Consider the following 18,845-nt stretch of genomic DNA (forward strand, 5'->3'; position numbering starts at 1 on the left):
CCAAAGCAAACATCAACACGTGCAAGTTGAGATTCCCCCTACCTTGTAGGATGTGTTATCTGTCTCGGGGTTTTCCACCTGTACAACAATGTAGGCATGCAAGAAATTGGAGGCAATCATGTCTGGGACGAACGGCGTGTTCTCTTCTTGAAAGATAATTGCCACAATGTCATTGCCAATGTGTCTCTTCCTCTGCAGCTGAGCGGAAAGGGAAAACGTGGTTGGTAAAAGCAGGCAGCTCTGCCACATCAGTGCTGTGTGTGCAGGCTCCTGCAGACCAGGAGCACAGGCGGCAGCAGCCTTCCCCAGCACACAGGGGTCAGGGTGCTCTGGTGCACAGACTTCTGTGGCTGTGGCGCTGGGTAGGTCACAGCTCCCACACGGCTGTAGCAGCGACACATGGCTGCTGGAAGGTGTCTGTACATCTCTTACCTGCTGCGTATCTCCTTCAGTAAAAGGCAGCTTTGTAGAGACGTGAAACATGATCTCCCTGTCCCTGAACACGGTGTACACAGACTCGGCCCCCGTCTGCCCGTGGCTGACATCCAGGCCTCCTCGAAAACTAGAACCAAAGAGAAATTCAGGGAGAAATGAAGAAATATTAATTGAAAGCTTACCAAAGCCTACAGGCGGTTGTCAGGGACAAGGTGATAGAACAAACCAGCTCATTTATCTTTATCTAGTAGCTAGCAAATGGGAGAGAACAAATCATGCGTCATATATCGCAACTGAGCATCCCGGTACCAGCTCAGGGCAGGCAATGTGGCAACAGCGACGGGCTCAGCACTGGCAGCAGCCGTGAGCATCCACAGCGGCCACGGGGCCAAGCACTGCGCGGCTGCTCCCAGCCTGGCTCTGCTGCCCCTGACCCCGCGGCACAGCGCTCAGCACAGTGTGTGCTTCCATGTCTCTCATTTACAGCTGAGTGTCACCAGATATCGTCTCCAAACAGCAGGAAAGGAAGATCTTTTCTCTTGGCAGTTCCAATTTTTCTGGAAAACTCCCTCAAGTTTGAAAAACAAGCCAAGGCTATATTTGCTTCTGCTTTGTACTGCTCATGAATAAGATGACTTCTGTTCTCGCATGAGAGGTACTTTACATACTATATGGTGTCTTGTTGAATTTATATATAAAATCATTTTTTTTACTTACCCTTTGAAGTCCTGCAGCGTTATGGTGTCTCCCAACAAATTCAAGAAGTTCTTGAAGGCAGCGCTCTCCTCATTATTGCCAAACAACTCTTCCTCCTGGGTCTACAGGACACACAGGCCCATCTCAGGAGGGCAGCCAACGCAACAGGGCTGCGCCGCTCCCGGCTGCCCGCACCTCCCAGCGAGGCAGGACAGGGCTGGGCTGCGGCCACACTGAGGGGGCTCCGGGGGCCAGAGACACCCCAATGCTGCCAGCACCCGCTCTGCACCACCGAACGTGCCTCCCAGCTGCCAGCGTGGGCAGGTTCAGAGCCCTTTCAGCCACCAAGAAATTCCAGCAGTAAAGCTGCTGAGAACAACTTCTGACCAAGAGAAAGATGTGAGGATAAAGCAGGGGTAATGCTGGAACACAGATTAATATTTCATTGGAAAAATCTAAGTCTTAATCATCCTCTGTGTGGTATATTTCAAAACAACAAGACCGTAATTACGGTCTTCCATGAGTTACTCAATCCAAAATAAAATGCAATATGTAAGGATAATTAGGGTGCCTGTCAGAATAATCTTTGGTAAATTATAAGACTCGGCTGTCTCCGTGCTTCGCATCCAGTGTTCCTAGGCTAATGAAAGCATTTTCAGCAAACGCATGTCTGCATAGCCTACAGCCTTCCAAGACAAATGTAACGGTCTCACTGTCTAAACATACATCTGATTAAAACACCACGGCTGCTAAAATGCATTTTCACATCCATTTTTCCCTACAGCTGCTTGCAGGCTGATTTTCATACTGATTTTTCTTCAGCCACATCATATTTTGAGTCAGGTAAACATCCAAGTAGTAAGAAGTGCATTATTCGTAAGGACACCAGTGACACGGTGTCCTTAAACATTGTCCCAAAATTAACTACAGGGCCAAATTTCAGGCTCAGGGTCCCACACGTCTCCTGACAAACAAGCCCTGGTGCCGCAGGACTCACTCTGTGAGCACGATGCGGGGATTACTCACCTGCCTGAACTTCTGGTAGATCACACCAAACTTAAAGGTGTTATTGACTTCGTGTTCATCGTAAGACACTATCATCTGGGACGCCTGGAGGGAAACAAACCACAATTTCATTCGGCTGTCCAAACCCACAACCACCGTAGGGGCCCCACAGCCTCCTGCCTGCCACCACAAGTGCCGGCCCTGCCGTGGCCATGGCGGGCAGCGGCCCCGCTCTGCCAAACCAGCTCTCTCTATGTGGGCACACGTCTGAGGCGTCTGTCAGCCTGACGTGGGCAGCGGCTGCTCTCAGACTTCCAGGTGGTGGTTTGGTAGCAGCACGAGTAATGAAAATGGATGAATGGATTGCCTTGATCTCGGCTACATCAAAGGGCGGTGAAACTGCCTCGTAACACACTGCTGGGCCTGCCACATGAGAAGTCTGCCACATAAAAGGTAGTTGAAAATGACGGATTTGCTGTGTAACTTCCTCATAATGGGTTTCTGTGGCAGCACAAGAGCTCTAGGCCAAGCGATCCCGGAGTGGGGGGACGAGCAAGTCCCGGCTCTGTCAGCAGCGAGGGCAGCGAGGGCAGTGAGGGCAGCCTGCTGTGCCCCTCAGGGACTGCTGGTGAAACACCGCGTCCCGCCACACAGCCAACCGTCCATCGCGGCTCCCCTTCCCACACAGCTTCTCAAGCACAAGCTCAACACTTTTCACTGGGTTTCAAGTCAACCTTAAGGCATCAAACCAAGGCCGTTTCACACCTCACAGCCTTTCCCTCCTTCTCCATGGCCCGGGGCAGGTGCTGTGATGCCTGGGAGGACAGCTCCCAGATGAGACCATGGTGGGTGCACGCAGGTCCTATCCCAGATCCTGTACTGCTGAGCCCAGATAAAATCAGTATCTTACACCCTGCATCTATACAAACCACTGAGGGGAACTTTCGCAAAGGGACAGAGCTAGGAAGATGCAGTACAAGTGCCTACGCTCTGTATCAGAGCTTCTGGGTCATGGGAGAAAGAGAGAATTAACCCTACCTGTCCTTGGCTGAACGTGCAACCAACATGGGGTAAGATCCTCACCTTGGGATACAGAACTGGGTTAAACTTCAGTCCGGAGGCATCATCGCAGAAGGCCTGGGAGCAAGGGAAAAGTGTCATCAGCCCCCGCAGGAGCACTGGGACCCTGCCTGGAGCCACCAGCAGGCAGCCACGGGCAGCCCGGCCTGGGGAATCTGAAGGAACGGCTGCCCCACAGACCCAGCATGGCACAGGCTTTGCCACGCGCTGCATGCCCGCACAGCAGGCACCCCGTGCCGGTTACCTTTGCTATCTGTGGGATGCTAGGCAGCTTGCTAAATCCAGCCAGAGGGATCCTTTCATGCAATGTCTTCACTTTGGATCTGGCAAAGAAAAAGAAATGAACAGATGTTCGGGAGGATCCGGCGATACCAGATGCACCGGAGCTTCCTTGCGTGCCAGCCATGGCTGGCTCTGTGGCGTGCTTGCCGCAGGAGGCTCTGCCAGGCCCTGGGAGATGTTCTGCTGGACTTGCTGGGCTGGGTTAGCAAGCAAAGGCTCATTTTTTCTTTTAATCTCTGCAGATCTTAAAATATTCATAGTTCGGAGGAGAAATGAGACAACAGTTCAGCCACCCTGGGCCCTGTCAGATTACAGGAAGGACAGTGACAGATATGACAGATATTACCCAGTGTCATGGAGAGTTCCACACTCAGTTTCAGCAGCAAATCAAAGCCTTGTGTTCATTATCAGAAGTCAGGCAGTCACTACAGGACAATGCCTCTGGCTTCCCACCCAACCCGAGCCCTTCCATGCGGGCGACACGTGTGTGCTGCCGGCACACCCGCAGCATTTAGAGCGGAAACAAAGCAAGAGCCTTCCAGAGAGAAAACACTTGGCTAAGCACTGTGCTTCTTTTCTCCATACCTGAGTATAATCCTTAAGTATTCGGTGCCATCTGCCTCCTCACACTTAATAGAAAGAATCAGATTTCCCAGGCTGCTGGCCGTACAGTAAAAATTTAAATGGTCCTACAAATAGAGAAAGCAGGTTAAGGTGGCTCAGCTTGTGCACAGCAGGAGACTGCCCTGCGCCCCCCCTGGCTCCTGCAGGTGGCTGGGCACCGTGGCCGTTGCTGCACACCAGCCATCCCTTCTCCTTGCAAGAGGGCAAATTGTAAAATTTGCCTATTTTGCTCACAATTTTAGGACTTTTTTTTTTTCTCCTGGGCAGGGTAGGAGCATTTTTCAGCTGCCTCCTTGCTGCCTCTAGCACCTACCTTCCCCAGAAAATGTTTCCTGTAGGCTCTGGCCTCTCCTTTGCACTCCAGCTTGTACCCATAGGTGCTGGGGCTGAGGTTTTCCTCCTCCTCCTCGCAGATGCTGCTGTCAGACGACGTGGGCGTGCCAAGGTTTTCCGGGTCTTCAATCCAGTATCCCCCGAACTGGGGCAGGATGATCAGTGGGTAGGGGCTGCCCTTATCAAGGATCTGGGGAGGAACAGGGAAGCTGGGCAGCGCTGGGGTCCAGCCGTGGGGCCTCATTGCCCCCTCCCCAGCTGCCTCTCCCGCAACAGCCCCTAGCCCCGCGCCGCAGGGCAGATCCTGCCCCTCTCCAGTGCCTCTTCCCTCCCCTTGAAGAGGGCTCCTGTGCTGCCTGGGAAGGGCTCAGCCACAGAGGTGGAGCAAGGGGAGAGGAGATGGGGTTTGCACAGCTCCTGCTGGGAACAGGATCTCTGCACGCTCCCCTTCTGTCGGCACTTTGGGAAAGGCATTGCCCGAGCGTGTTGCAGAGCACCCACCTCATCGATGCTGGGGTACGGGATGTAGTCTTCCTGGAAAAAGGAATCACAAGACCGCCTATGAGTGTTTGCTCCCTGCTAGCCATCCCCTAAAACCACAGCCTTCCCCAGCACAATCGGGGAGTGCTGCCCAGCGAGCTGGTCCTGCCGACCCGCACCCCAAACCTGACCCAGGCACTGAGTGGCGAGGTCGGGCGAGGCGGCTGAGCCCCCAGCACGGCCTGGATCTGGCCTGTGAGCCCCCAGCATCCTGTCCTGCTGCTCCCTGCTCCCCCGCCCAGCTAGTGGTACAAGCTTCCCCATGCCTCATACAAAACCCAGCCATTTTAAATCACTCTCTGCTGAAATACACAGGTTTGGACACAAAGCTGGATTAGAGATTTACAAGTACCACTCTCTTATCTTTGCAATTCAATCAGCGCCTTGCTTTTAGATAACACTGAAATCCTTTTTAGTCCTTACAGTGACTGTCTTTGGCTACAAACATTAAAGCCCAGATTTGTAGAGATAAGGAGGGGTGCTTGAAAAGATCCATGCTAGAAAAAAAATAAATCAACAAACCTTATGCTTTTGGCTTCCAGTTCTCTGTTCTTCAAGTTTTGGTGCCTGTTTGGAACAAAACCAACAGACGGAATAACAAAGCTGTTTCCAGCAGCACAGGGGGTGCCGGCAGGGCAGGGCAGGACGTTTCAGGACAGTCACCCTGCGGCAGCGGCAGGAGCAAAGCTGTCTGCGGGGAGCTGGCGCACCGCAAAATGGGGACGGGCATGGGGAGGGCAAACCTGGGAAACAGGCCTCACCGACACACCGCTGCTCACCTGCATTTTCTCCAGCATTTCGAAGAATTCTGCAGACTGAAAAAGAAAAGAGAGAAATCTCCTGTCCAACTGAAGTGGGCACGAGGTCAGGCAGCCCCAGCCCAGGCCATGGCCGGGCGCTCCTCCCACTGGCAGCCCCGGCAGTGCCCGGTGCCTCGGCGTGCCTCAGAGCCTGCCCTGCAAAGTGCAGTTCAACCTGCAAATAACACTCACCCCGGACAACTTCCCAGCCTGCCTTGTGTAAAGTTTGATAAATGCTTTTTAGTTATTTCTTTTTCTAATCACATCAGCGCTGGCACCGTAGTTTGGACAACCTTTCTGAGTCCCTTTTGTTCCCAGTTTTTTTCTCAGGCCGCTCAGTCCCCCATTTCCAGCGCCCCACAGTGCCAACACAGGCTGGAGACATGGAGCAGAGCGGCTCGGCTGTCCTGACCCCGCGGCTGGGCAGCATGTCCCGCTCCTGCAGCCTGTCACCAGCCCTGCTGCTGCCAGGGGCTGCCCCGTCCCACCAGCATCCCAGTTCCCCGGCACCTCTGGATGGGCTGAGAGCCTGGGGCAGGCTCGCAGGTGCACAACCACAGACGAGAGGGGGGACTTGAGGAAATGCTGCTCCTGTCTCGTCCTACCTGCACTGCCCAGAGCCCCCTGCTCCTGTGCTGGTGCTGCCAGGGCAGCTGGGGCACAGCAGGCAAGTGCAGTAATGGGGCAAGGGCGTGGGGAAAATTCACTCTTGGCAGCCAGCACCGGCTCCTTGATGCATCGGCACCTGCAGGGCTGTGCCCTGGGCAGTACAGCCGCTGGGGACATCGGCTGCATGGTCCCCCACCCTCACATGGCCTGTCCTGCTCCCGGGTACATGCAAATAGATTATCTAGGCAGACTCCAGCTGTAAATACCAGGGCACTCCCAGTAAACCAATATGTGGCTTTGCTGGAGATATGGTGAAGCAGCTTCTTTCCTCCTCTCCCCAGGCTCCTTTAAGCCGCCTTTGCTCTGGCTATCCCTCGCTGCGTCTGCAGGAGGCTGGGATGATGGTTCACACTGCTGAGCAGAGGCTGGGGCTACGGCCTAATTCGGAATGGGCAGGGAGAGCAGCGAGCAGGACGGGTAGCAGCGGCACTGCTGGTTCTCTGACGCTCTGTGCCGGACATGGGGCAGGGGCGTCACGGCAAAGAGCACGGCACTGGGGTAAGTAACACTGAACTCTAGACTAAACTGAATTTCTCAAAAGACAGAAAAGAGAGAAAAAAAACAGAGAAGGAGGTGAAGAAATGAAAAACACTGGTTTTCTTTCTGATAAACATAACAAGCCAAAGTAAGGCTTGCTGCATGAGCAGCCCAGCGGCTGCGCCAGCTCACAGCGGCTGTGGTGGAAGGAAGACACTGCAGCACAGCAAGGGACTAGCACACCCCAGCAGCAGCCTTGGCCATATTTCTACCCTTAGACTATGCCCCTTTTTTATCGCCTGCACCTGCAGCAAGAAAAAAATGAACCCAGGGTTCAAAAGAGCTCTATGCCCAAACTAGTAGCACTTTAAAAAGGCTTTTCCTTATTTCAAGCTCCTTTTAAGGTCCACTTCAGGTCTCTACAATGGACACATGCTCTTTGAAACAATTAAAATAGTTTTCAGGTCCCACTGCCAGCAGCCAGAACCAGACAGGCAAAACCACAGGGCTAAACCTGATCCAACTTCTGAAGTGAGTTCCGGTAGAAAATGTGTACACACATTTAATAAACCAAACAGCAGTGTGTACCCATTAGGAATTTATGCATACTTGAAGTTAAGCTTTACTGGGCCACAAATATTTTGATAATTACAGTTAAGACAATTATACCTTTGTGTCGCTCAGTCGGAAGTTATGTCACCTGCAGTGGATTTAGCCAGCACAGAGTTTATCCTTACTCCAGTTGAGTCACTGAGCCTATCTGCTCCAGATTGCCATGACTGCATCTGCTTTTTAAATGCACGCAAAGGCAACATGAGTGTGGAAAGTCATTTCCCCTGCCACCTTAGGCAGGGCAAACCTGTCCAGTAGCTTGTCCTAATGACCTCAGGAACACAAAATACTCAAGCCAAAAATGGTACGGTTGTTATTGCCTTCCTGCTCACGTGTCCATGCTCCCTCACAGCTAAACTTGTTACCCTGACAGCACAGAGAAGGGATGCACAGCATCACAGCCCAGCATTCCAGCACAGAAAAGTACATTTATTCCTCTCCTTCAGCACTGAGTCTGGCCCAAAGGCAGGTTAGCTGGGGCAGTGTCTGCAGAACCGCGCGCAGCACCCCGGAGGCACCTTGCAGCAAGCAGGTGCCTGCGGATTAGGAGCAACTCAGAGCAGAAGCAGCAGCACAACCAGTAAATGCCCACATTGAAGGTTTACAAAGAAAATGACACACAGAAAGAAAACTGAAAGAAAGAAGTTAGAAGTTAGACTGCACCAGAAGAGCGACTGAGGACCAAGCACACAGAGGTGCTCGCAGCCAGGTGCCCGCCCCGCACTCCCTGCGCTCCCTGGGGGCGGCACGGCACTCACCAGCAGGCCCCGTAGGAAATCCATCATCGTCCCCACATCGCCCCTGCCACATCAGCCAGGACAGCCGTCTTCATGCCCCGGGAGCTGCTGCTGCTGCCACACGTCCTGACGGGAGCCCAGTGCGGAGCGGGGAGGCTGGGCGCCAGCCTGGACACCATCCCCAGCCCCGACACCTCCCCTCGTTAATGTTTCTCCAAGCCAGAGGCACTGCAGGACTGCTGCTTTGTTATTTAAAAGGGTGGCTCCGCGGGGAAGTGCCTGAAACAGGTTGGGCAGGAAGCAGGCAAAGGTTTGAACACTGGCGCGGCTCCGGGAGGGCCGTGGGGCACGCAGGAGATGCAGTAGGGGAGCCAAGGGGAGGGCAGCAGGTGATGGGAAGGGGGACACTGGGTTTGCTCCCACCAAGCCCACGTCCCCATCTCCCCAGTCCTGCTGCACAGCTACACCTGGCCTGTCCGGGCACCAGAGCAAGAAGAGCCCGGCACAGCCGGAGTTACCAGGCGGCAGGCACCGTGTCCCAACCACTGCCGTGGGGTCTGCCCCTCGCAGGGACCCCCTCACCCTGTGACAGCCACACTGTGATGCAGGGTCCTGGTGAGACCCCTCTGTGAGGCCACCGGTGCTGTGCCCCCAGGCTGCAGGATCAGTGCCAGCACTGCACGCACATTGAGCCACCACAGCCAAGTGCCAGAAATAGCTCGGAGCAGCCTGAGCCTGCCGCAAGTGCAGACGAGCAGAGGACATTTTGATTTTTCTTCCTCACCATTATTTATTTTCAAGCTGGCAAGGTGCCACAGGCTGTCCCTTTGGAAGCAGGGTGCCCAAGCCCTGCTCCCACGGGCTCAGAGCTCAGGACCCTCATCCTGCAAGGCACCTGGTCGAACAGCGCTGCCTGTGAGGCAGGGCACGAAGCAGGGGACTGCTGCCCCCCGGCCCAGTGCTGCGGGGGCAACGTGTGTGGCAAGTCCCTGTGGTGTGGGGTCAAAGAGGGAAACAGGGACACCAGTGAAGGGGTGGTAGGGGAAATGGCCAAGGGAACATCAGAAAAAAGTAATCCACCGGTTTTACACCGTCCACCAGGACAACTGGTTTTGCAGGAGGAGCGAGCTGTCGCTCACCGCCTCTGGGTGGCCAGCACCCAGCTGGACGGGCTCTGCCTGTGCCCAGATGGGTTTCAAACGCATTCCAAATACTTCCAAACCCCAAGCCCTCCCTTTTCTGCTTACTCAAAGGAAGGTGAGCCACAAAGTCTCAGGACACCCAGGACAAGTCAGGCCCATCGGTGCCTCGCCACTCACGTGCCTTTTCTCCTGTCCCCGATGGGAAGCAGCAAATGCCTGATGCACAACACTCAGCCTCCCCAGCTGGAACCTCCTGGCATCTGCCAGCACAAAAAAGCCACAGCCCTGCCGAGGGAGATAAACAAATCCCAACCATAAAACCTCACAGAATCAGCTCCGGACACCCCAGACTGGTGACCCAGAAGCTGCAGACAGGGCACCAGCACCAGCAGGGCTTTCCGGCCCGGGGAGGAGGCAGCACACCACTGCTTTGGCCCAAACGCCCTCGTGACTCTGCCAAAGAACGGGTGTCACAGCCACCAGGGACTGTGCTGTCCCTGTTCCCACCCCCTGCATGACCCTCATCCCTTGCTGTGACGGGGATACCAGAACTCACACAGCTCTCTGGGAAGCACCTTCAAATCTCTGAGGAACAGTGCCAGACCAGGATGAGCACCAAGGATACTGACTCGACTCACTCCTGCTGCCTAGCTTCTCAGCAGCACGGCTAGATCCATATGGTTTTTAGTCGTGTTTGGCAACTCAGGGGCTCCCCGGCACTTGGCAAAGGATCACCCATAGGAGAGCCCCAGCTCCACCTCACTTTTCCAAAAGGACACTTTGTGCCACCTGTAAAAGATTTTGCCATCCTTTAAACCTGCCATAAAGCAGAACAAGTCAGTAATCACCTTTTAATTGCTTTAATTATGTGATTATAAAGACGAAGAACAAGCAGCAAAGCAGGTGCTGCCAGCCTTGCCTGCAGAGCCTGGTCCCACAGACTGTCCTCTACCACCAGCCTCATTCCCCAAGGCCAGCATAAGCCAGGGTGGTGAGGTCCTGTGTGATGGAAGGAGGGACCCCCCACTGCCAAAATGCTGCCCCTGTAGCCCCCAGTGCAGCTCTGCCGGGAGGAGCAGGCCCCTGCCAGCAGGCCCCCTGCCTCAGCATTTCCATGTAGAACACCATCAGGACAGAGCCAGAGGCAGAAGCTCTTCAGGACACAGGTGGTCCTGCACAGCGTGCAGATGCTCACGGTCCATCTGCCCCGTGGCTCCAAAATTAGGAAGTTGTGAGGGAGCACTGCAGCAGAACGAGCACAAGGAGGCAGCAGGGGCTGCACGCTTACTGTCAGAGCACCCAACCTGAACTTCAGCAGCTGCTAGCAGGCCGCTTAACACCTTTCTGCAAAACACAAACAGCACCAACAACTCGCTTCCCTGGCAGGGCAGAGGCCCGGCAGGACCGCGATGGAGCGGCAGCAGCCACACGCTGCTGCCCATGGCACGGTTGGGCCCCTGGGAGCAGCAAGGCCAGGCTGTGGGTTGTCAGCTGTGCGGCGGGTTTCAGTTTTGAGATAAGGTCCAATATGCTGAGAAGTCCTTCCACACATGGCAAGGCTGCAGTGGGGTCACTGTCTGTACGTGGCTGGTTGGTCAGGACAGAGAAAGCTGCTCCCTCTTGCTGCCTGACCTCTGAGGATCCCCTGTAGGGAACCATCAGGGCTCGAGCCAGGGGCTCGTTTCACAGTAAATGTGAAATATCTGAGAGCGGATAGGGAAATGGGGCGAACAGGTTTGGTCCCTTAGAGAGCCCACTCTGCTCTCACAAAAAGGAGAGAGAAGAGGAAAAGCGCTGCCACTAAAAAGCTACTGAATTAAAAAAAAATAAACACCGGCAGATTTACAAAGAGAGTTAATTCCAGAAAGCTTGGGTAAAACTTCAGTATATCATCTGCAGTTTCCATTCTCAAATATCCACGCTGACCCTTCAAGCCTGCCTTCAGAGCCCCTATGGAAGAAAGGTCCTAGCCTTTTCTTTCCTTCTCCAGAAGGAAAGCAGCCCTCATCCCTCAGAAGCCACACGATAATTTTTCTCCCTTAATTGCTCCAACACTCACTGTCCTCAGTTAAAACCTGGGATCGATACCTTACCCCTGTGGGACTGGCTGCTGCCGAGCCCAGGGTGAGCTCCCGCACAGCCACGCAGCAGGGCCAGGCACACGGGGCTGCCCTCAGCCGGGGCCCTCGGGGCACCGCTGCTGCTGGAAACCCCCAAAACGGGACCGCCGCACTGCCCAGAGCCACCCGGGGAAACGTGGTGTCCTCTGCGGGTGGTAAACAACGCGGGGGCTTCGGCTTCCCCTTGCTGGGCGCCAGCCGAAGTCCAGCCAGGAAATTGCTGGCTGTTCCTCTGCCTCGCTGGCACGAGGATGGGATGCACGCTCTGCTGCTGGCACGCGGCTCGGAGCGCGGGCGGTGAGCCGGCTGCACCCTGGGGGACGGCTGCCCGGTGCCGTGCCCCCGCCTGTCCCAACCTGCTGGAAATGCCTGGCACGGCCACAGGGAGCAAAGCAGGGTCCTGGCCACACGACAGAGCCGGGGAGAGCCGTGCAGAGGGAACGTGGAGGCAGCCGCGGGGCTGCACCCCTGCCCACCCCAGCGGGAGGGGACAAACACAGCACTGCAAACACCGACCCAGCAGCTGGGGCTGCATGCACTGCCCTTCTCCTTCCCCCCCGAGACTCCAGGACCAACATCGGTGGAACAGGGAGAGGAGCAGGAGAGTCCCAGGAACAGATGGATTGCTTACCCCACAGCCGCTCAGTGCTGTGCCCTGCTGGCTCGGTCTGCGCGCAGTTTTGCTGCACAGCCATGCTGATTATGAGTGCAAGACAAATTCCTCCCTCCAAGGACTGATGGGAGGCAATCCCGACCATAGAATCGCACCAGCAAAGGAGGTTCTTGCCATTGTAGCCTGCCTCATTCAGGGAATTTAAACTACACCAGGAAAACACATTCTTGCTAGCAGAGCCTCCATGCTCTTCAGAGGAGTTTGCTCACACAGCTGCATTAGCAACGCATTGCACTGCAGGAAGACAGCGTCTGCAGCAAGCTGTCTGCAGCCTGTGCCTGAAATTAAGCAGAAAGTACAAAGTGCACATAAGGATGAACGTTCTCGCACCACACAGCTCAGCTGTGAAACTCACAGCCAGGGAATGCTGCAGAGGCCTGAGGTGTCTCTGCCCTCGGGAAGGAGCGAGGAGAGCTGCCCCAGCGCTGCTCCCGCCCGGCTCCAGGCAGGACCCAGCTGCCAGGTCTCAGCCGTGCCGATGCCGGGCAAGGCGGTGCGAGGAGCAGTGGCACAAGGCACGCACGTTGTGCGCTGCCTCCCTGTGCCTCCGCTGCACCGTGGGCAGGGTTGTGCCACTGCCCAATGCCCTGAGGCCAGTGTGCCCCACTGCCGCACCCCCATGCCTCGCTCCCCCCATCTCTCAGCAGTGAGTCCCCTCCTCTGCAACAGCACGGAGGTGCCACACCTCGTGTCACCAGTGAACTTTGTCAGCTCGCTCCAACTCTGTGCACCCAGGTCATCAACAAAAGTACAAATGAACCAAAACTCGAGAAACTCTGCTAATAATCTCCTCCAGCTCAATATTCTATTTCCAAGCCCCCTTGCTCTTGACAACCATTTAACCAGGTTCTTTGCCATCGCGTAATCCTCTCATCGATCTCATCTTCTCCAGCTTAATGAGTAATTTCCCGGGTGGCAACATATTGAATACTTTGCAGCAACCCAGGGAGAAGAGCTACCATTTCCTTTGTCTGGAAACTCAGTCATTGCACAGATTACTCAGGTTACTCTGACAGCAGCAGAGGAGTTGAGTCCCTCAACCACCGGCTCCACTGCAGCCAAAGATCAGGGGCCAGCGGCCACACTGACCCGGTCCTGCGGGCACAGAGCCGGTGGTGGGCACACAGCCAGCCCTGCCGTAGGGCCACGCGGTCTGCCTGGGCAAGCGGCCGCTCAAGCAGCACAGGGGAGCTTGGGGGGCTGATCAGAGGGGTAACAGCGTTCAGGCTTTGCCCCCTGCCTGGCATCACTGCTCGGGATTGCGTAACGTAACAGGCAGCGCAGGATCAGGCCCATTGGCACGCACGCCCCTCTGTAGCTGATGGTGTCTGAACATGCTGCAGGCTGATCTCCAGAAACCACCTACTTCTGCTCCGCTCAGAACAGCCCAGACTGGTACAGTTGCTGCGTTGGAAGTGCTGCTCTTCGCTGGCTTCAGTTTCCAAAACCAGCACCCCGCCTGGACGGCGCACCCACGCACCGGGACCGCCAGCAGGAGGGGGCAGCGGCCCCCGCGCAGCGCCCGCGCACTCACCTTCATGGTGGGGGGGGCGGTGAGCGGGGGGGACAGCGGCCGGTCCGGGAGGGTCACATCCGAGCTGTTCAGCAGCTCCTGCTTCCTGCAAAACAGAATGAGAGCCGGTCAGCTCTCCCTGCACCCGAAGGTTTGGGAGGAAAGTGAGCAGCGGAGGCAGGAGATAAGGAAACGCAGAGGACATTTCTGTTAAACCAAGAGGCCCCAATGCTCTCTTTGCAAAATAATCTCACATCAGAGAAGAAAAAAAAGACAGCTGCACAAAAAGGTGATACAAAAGTTCTCTGCAGAGCCCCATGCCCTGCAGGGGCTGGGCTGCTCACACACATCCCCACATCTCGGCACACAGACCCACGGATGGGGGAGTGGGCGCTCAGCTCCGCGGTGCTGGCAGGAACCCACCAGGTTCCACCAGGCTGGGGCTTGGCGAGGGCCCGTTGACGGGACTGCCACACCAGAGGGGCACCAGGGCACAGGTGCTGCACTTTGGGGGGGTCTCACAAGGACTTGAAACACTGGGAAAGGCAGGGGAGAAGCAGCTGTACCAAGATCCTGCTAAGAAATGCAGCCCAAAACTCTCTTCAGCCTTGATAAGGTGGACCCAAAGCCCTCCGCTGATTATTTGATAAAAATACACTGTGCCTTTTAAAAAAAAATCACTTCCCAGGCAGACAATCAAATCGTCACACGCAGTGGTAGTGCCAGATGCTACTCTGGGAGTCAGAAAATCTGAGATTTAATTTAGTTTCCTCTCATCCCTGCCAGGTTAGTCCTGCAGAAACTGGGCCAAAATGTCCAACTGTTTATCTCACAGTAACGAGGTTTGTTCCCATGGCAGCCCGCCCCGGGATGGCAGAGCGCGGCGCGTGGGGCGATGCTGCGTGGCGCCAGGCTCCAGTGCACACCAGGCCCCCCCAAAAAAGCAACGGGGTGCCTGCACCCAGCACCGGTACATCGGCAGAGCCTCTTGCACAAAAACTGCCCAGAGGCTGCTCTGCAGGAGCCGTGCTTCACTCCCAGTGAAGAGCTGGAGGGGCAGCCCCTGCCCTGCGCTCCTGGCACAGCCATGCCCGCCGGGGCACGGACAGGGCACCCCCGCACCCACAGGAGATCCTGCTGGGGGTGAGGGGTCTGAACAGCAGCTGCAGAAAGGGCACTTTTAACAAATCGGAACACTCTCACAGGTCGTTTGCAGGGTGCCACCAAATCACTTCCAGAGCAGACCTGGTTTTCTACCAGACCACTGAGGCAACAGCGAGTGCCAAGCCCTGCTGCCACTGCACAAGCACGGAGTGGCTGCCCAGATGTGTCCCTGCTAGTGAAAGAGACTGAGACAGAGCTTGACGAGAGCTGCTTTTTGCTCTTTCTGCCTGTATTTACAACTGCTTTTGCTAATAGACTTCTCCCAGTCTCGATGGACTTTAGCTCCATCTGTTAAGACACATACATGCACACGCGCACACACAAACGTGCACACAGACAAGCGTTCAGCACCCAGCCTGTGCATGCAGGGGCGGCAGGAAGGACCACCTGCCTCCCCCCTCCCAGCCCCCTGCATCGCCACCACCCGCAGCGGGCTTTGCCCCAGCCCTGCCAGCCCCTGGCCCCGCCAGCTGCCCCGCGCCTCCCTGCGCCTGGGTCACAGCCCACAGCTTTTTGCCCCCATCACAACATAAATTAAAAGCCCCCACTCCAAATCACCCCATGCAAAAGAGAAGCAGAGGATGCAAGGGAGCGGGTGAAGGCCTGTCCCTTGCAAGGCATCCAGGTGGAGAAAGGAGAGCCAAGGAGCTGGAGTTACGGTGGCTGCAAACAGAGAGAGGGAAGGCACTAACAGGACACAGATCAATAGTTCCCATTAGTTAACAACCAAGGAACAAGAAATAATGGACTTAAATTATAGCCAGGGACACGGCGGCTGGATATCAGGGGAAATTCAGGGCTCAGCTTCAAACCCCATAGCCCCGTCCCTGCAGGGGGTGGCACAGCCATGCACCATCACCGCGCAAGGCAGGGCGATGCTCGGCCATGCTGGGGCAGTACTGCAGCCCGGCCCGGCCACCAGCACACAGGGACAGGGCTAGCTGAGCCCTGGGGACCGGGGGACCAACCTTTGACACGTCTAATTAATTGCTGGTTGCAGTCCTCAGAGCTCTTCCAAGAGCACCAAGTACCAGTGGCTGTGCCCGGGCTCACCCCGCAGCCCCAGGTGGGACGCGCAGAGGCGAAGCCCCCCGCACGCTGCAGCACAGCAGGTGCCCTCCTGCCCGGGTGGCTGCTGCGAGATGAAGGCACAGCCCATCCCCATCTCTGCTGTGCTGCACAGCCAGGTCTCATCTAGGCTGATGGAGATTGTTTTAAAAAGAAAATAACATTTTCCAGATTTGCAGTGCAAGAAATGAATCGAAATGCTGTAGGACTACATAGGGACACCAGCAGGATTTATTCTCTGACCACCCGTATTGTCCATTGAGCTCCTTCCATGTCTCCACAAACCCACCATGACTCCACTGCTGAAAAAAAACAACAGGATGACAGATTTTTACTATTTGCTCTTTGACTTTCTAGGGCACTACAGCACAGGCTGCTCTGGAGGCAACCACTCGTCTTTGCTCTCCTTCCTTTGAACCCTGTTCTCTGGCTGATTGCACCAATCTGTACAGTGGCCTCAAAGGCATAAAACGTATCAGCCCTCACAAAGATTAAAGTTACGAGGATGCATACAAATAATTTGACTTGATCTGGGATTTGTAACAGGTTGCCATAGCATCACATTTTAAGTATTATAAAATCACTCACACAACTTAACAACATGTTCTTCTATCACATGTTGATGTCTTCTCTGGGGCCAAACTGCTGGAACTGCTATTGCACTTCCAGGGAGAGCAAAACAAACCCATTCACCAGCAGCCGCTTGTAATTAGCCCTGATGCACTGGAAATACATTATGTTAAATTGCAACCATGTCCCACGACTCACTCTGCTGTCAGCTACAGGGTCAAGGGCCATCAGCGTAATTCGAGGAGATTACCCTCTGGGGATGACAAACGAATCATGAGGAAGATTAGCATGTCGTTATCTGTGCAGGGCACACCTGCACGTCCAAGCAACCCCCAGGAGCTCACATGAAGACTGCACCAGAGCGAGCAGGGGCTCGCCGCGGCCCCATCACAGCCGGCTGGGGGCTGGCAAAGGGCTCCGGTCCCAGCAGAGCCCCAGCTGCAGCATGGCTGGACCCTGCCAAGGGATGCCAGGCAGCACACCAGCGCCCTGCAGCCACCCAGGATGCTCATCCCCCAGGGATCCCTGCAGAGCTGGAGACCACAGGGTGGCCAGGGGATGCTGGCAGTCCCCCTGTCCCTGGATGCTTCCTTGCAGCCAGGCACTGCATGCCCCCAAGCCCAGAAGGGCCAGGAGCCCCCCAGCGCGGCCCGCTGCCACCCAGTTCTGCTCCAGGCCAGCACAAGAAAACATCTCCTGCCTGAGCCGCCTGCAGTCTGCAGCTGCAATTAGCAAACCGTGTGAGGATGGGGTGGGGAAGGACACAGTAATATGATTATGAGCTGAAAGCCCGGGCTTGGCACGTCATGGCTGGAACAAACGGCCTCTGCAATCACTGCTGACCTGTCTCTCCCTTGCACAATGGGCACACGCACCCCGAGGATTGGTCCCGCAACACAAGGTCTTGGAGGCAGCACCCGATGGGGAGCGGGGGGCAGCGTGCGCCTCGCCCCCGCCTGGCACCCCAGGGCACCAGCATCAGCACAGGGTGGACGAGAGCATCCTCCGGAGCAGCACCTCCTGGACACTGCTCCTCTGAGCCAGGCAGGCACAAGCTGAAGGACAGCCTGGGCGCCCCGCGGAGGACAGCCTCCTGCAGGATGTGTCCCACCAGGGTGGCCCCGTGCCACTCGCTGCAGGGCGCACAGCGGGCAGGGCTTTGGCCGTGCCGCTCGCTCGCGCCCTGCAAGGGCCGGGGCCAGCACCAGGCACGGCAGAGGCTTCCCGGAAAGCAATGCAGGCATGGCTTTAGTAATTGTATTTCTTCATTTTCCTCATTAGGCAAATTAAGAGAGAAGGCAAAAAGAAAAAAAAAATAGAATCCTACATAGTTAGTAAATCTAATTAAGGAAATACCTTAATGCAGTTACACAGGCGCAACGGCAGGGATTCCTGACGAGGACGGGGAGATGAGCCCTGCCGGGCAGCACTGGCCCCCTCCAGCCGGGGGTGCCGAGGGGGAATGGGGGGGGCCTTTTCTTTTCCCCTTGTTCTGAGTGCTTGTGTACGGGCGAGTTCCCGGAGCAGTGATGACAGGTGAAGTCTCTCTGATCTTCAGAGCACTCCCCTCGCAGCCCTAAACCACCTACAAATTCAGGTCATGAATTTTGTAAACCCTGCTGATGTTCTGAAATTCTGATAAAAACATCCTGTTCAGTGCCGAATCCTGCCTCGATGTGTTATGCTACCACTAAAACAGCCGCCCAGCAGGAGCCAAGCAGCCTGCGGTGCTGCGCTGTGAAGAGCTCTCTGGGAACCCAGCAGTCGGGAGGCCAAGCACAGAGCTCCACACGGCTCCGCTGCTGGGAGCCCACAGCGCCTGTGAGGGGAAGAGCCCAGGAGCTCCACACCCTGCATCTGCTTCATCAGCACCTAGTTATAGATGTCTCCACCCCACAGGGCAGCCAGGCACCCCTGCAGTGATGCTCTCCACCTCTCTGTGCCCTCCTGCAGCACCCCGAAGCACCCCGGAGCACAGGCTGACCGCTGGGCTGGAGCCCCCGGCGTGGGGCTGGGGGACGCGAGCACCCCGCGAGGAGCAGTGGCCAAGCCAGGGCTGTGCGCACCCTGACCCCACGCGGTGCTGGCCTCAGCGTGCACGTCTCCTCCCATCTTCTCACTCTGAAGTGTAATGAAAACTTGTAAATGCATCCTGCCGCTTTGTTCTGTTTGTCCGATTTACCAGACAGGTCCCACACTGACACGGTGCATTCGTACGAACGACGCGTGGGCAGGGGAGATGTCGGCATGCTGACCCCGCGGTGTGCGCTCTGCCTTTTGATACGCTGTGTAAACTAAACGCTCG

General features: G+C 56.0%; 1 protein-coding gene across 29 annotated transcripts in view; it reads right to left on the reverse strand.

Annotated features, from left to right (window-relative positions):
• Window positions 1–18,845, reverse strand: part of RAP1GAP2 (RAP1 GTPase activating protein 2) — a 73,740-nt gene that overhangs the window by 12,138 nt on the left and 42,757 nt on the right. For 9 of the 29 annotated variants that reach the window (XM_068655840.1, XM_068655844.1, XM_068655858.1 and 6 more), the window contains 12 exons: window positions 13,760–13,844; window positions 5,757–5,810; window positions 5,518–5,562; window positions 4,957–4,989; window positions 4,436–4,645; window positions 4,084–4,187; window positions 3,461–3,539; window positions 3,220–3,273; window positions 2,158–2,241; window positions 1,153–1,253; window positions 433–562; window positions 43–198 (listed from right to left, as the gene is read on the reverse strand). In XM_068655840.1, the coding sequence (XP_068511941.1) occupies window positions 43–198; window positions 433–562; window positions 1,153–1,253; window positions 2,158–2,241; window positions 3,220–3,273; window positions 3,461–3,539; window positions 4,084–4,187; window positions 4,436–4,645; window positions 4,957–4,989; window positions 5,518–5,562; window positions 5,757–5,810; window positions 13,760–13,844 (1,135 nt within the window). Of the gene's footprint in view, window positions 1–42; window positions 199–432; window positions 563–1,152; window positions 1,254–2,157; window positions 2,242–3,219; window positions 3,274–3,460; window positions 3,540–4,083; window positions 4,188–4,435; window positions 4,646–4,956; window positions 4,990–5,517; window positions 5,563–5,756; window positions 5,811–8,216; window positions 8,522–13,759; window positions 13,845–18,845 lie in introns of those variants that run through there. The other 20 variants (XM_068655842.1, XM_068655841.1, XM_068655847.1 and 17 more) reach the window with 7 other exon arrangements.

This window comes from Anas acuta, chromosome 19 (assembly GCF_963932015.1).
Source record: "Anas acuta chromosome 19, bAnaAcu1.1, whole genome shotgun sequence".
Classification (NCBI taxonomy): Eukaryota; Metazoa; Chordata; class Aves; order Anseriformes; family Anatidae; genus Anas; species Anas acuta.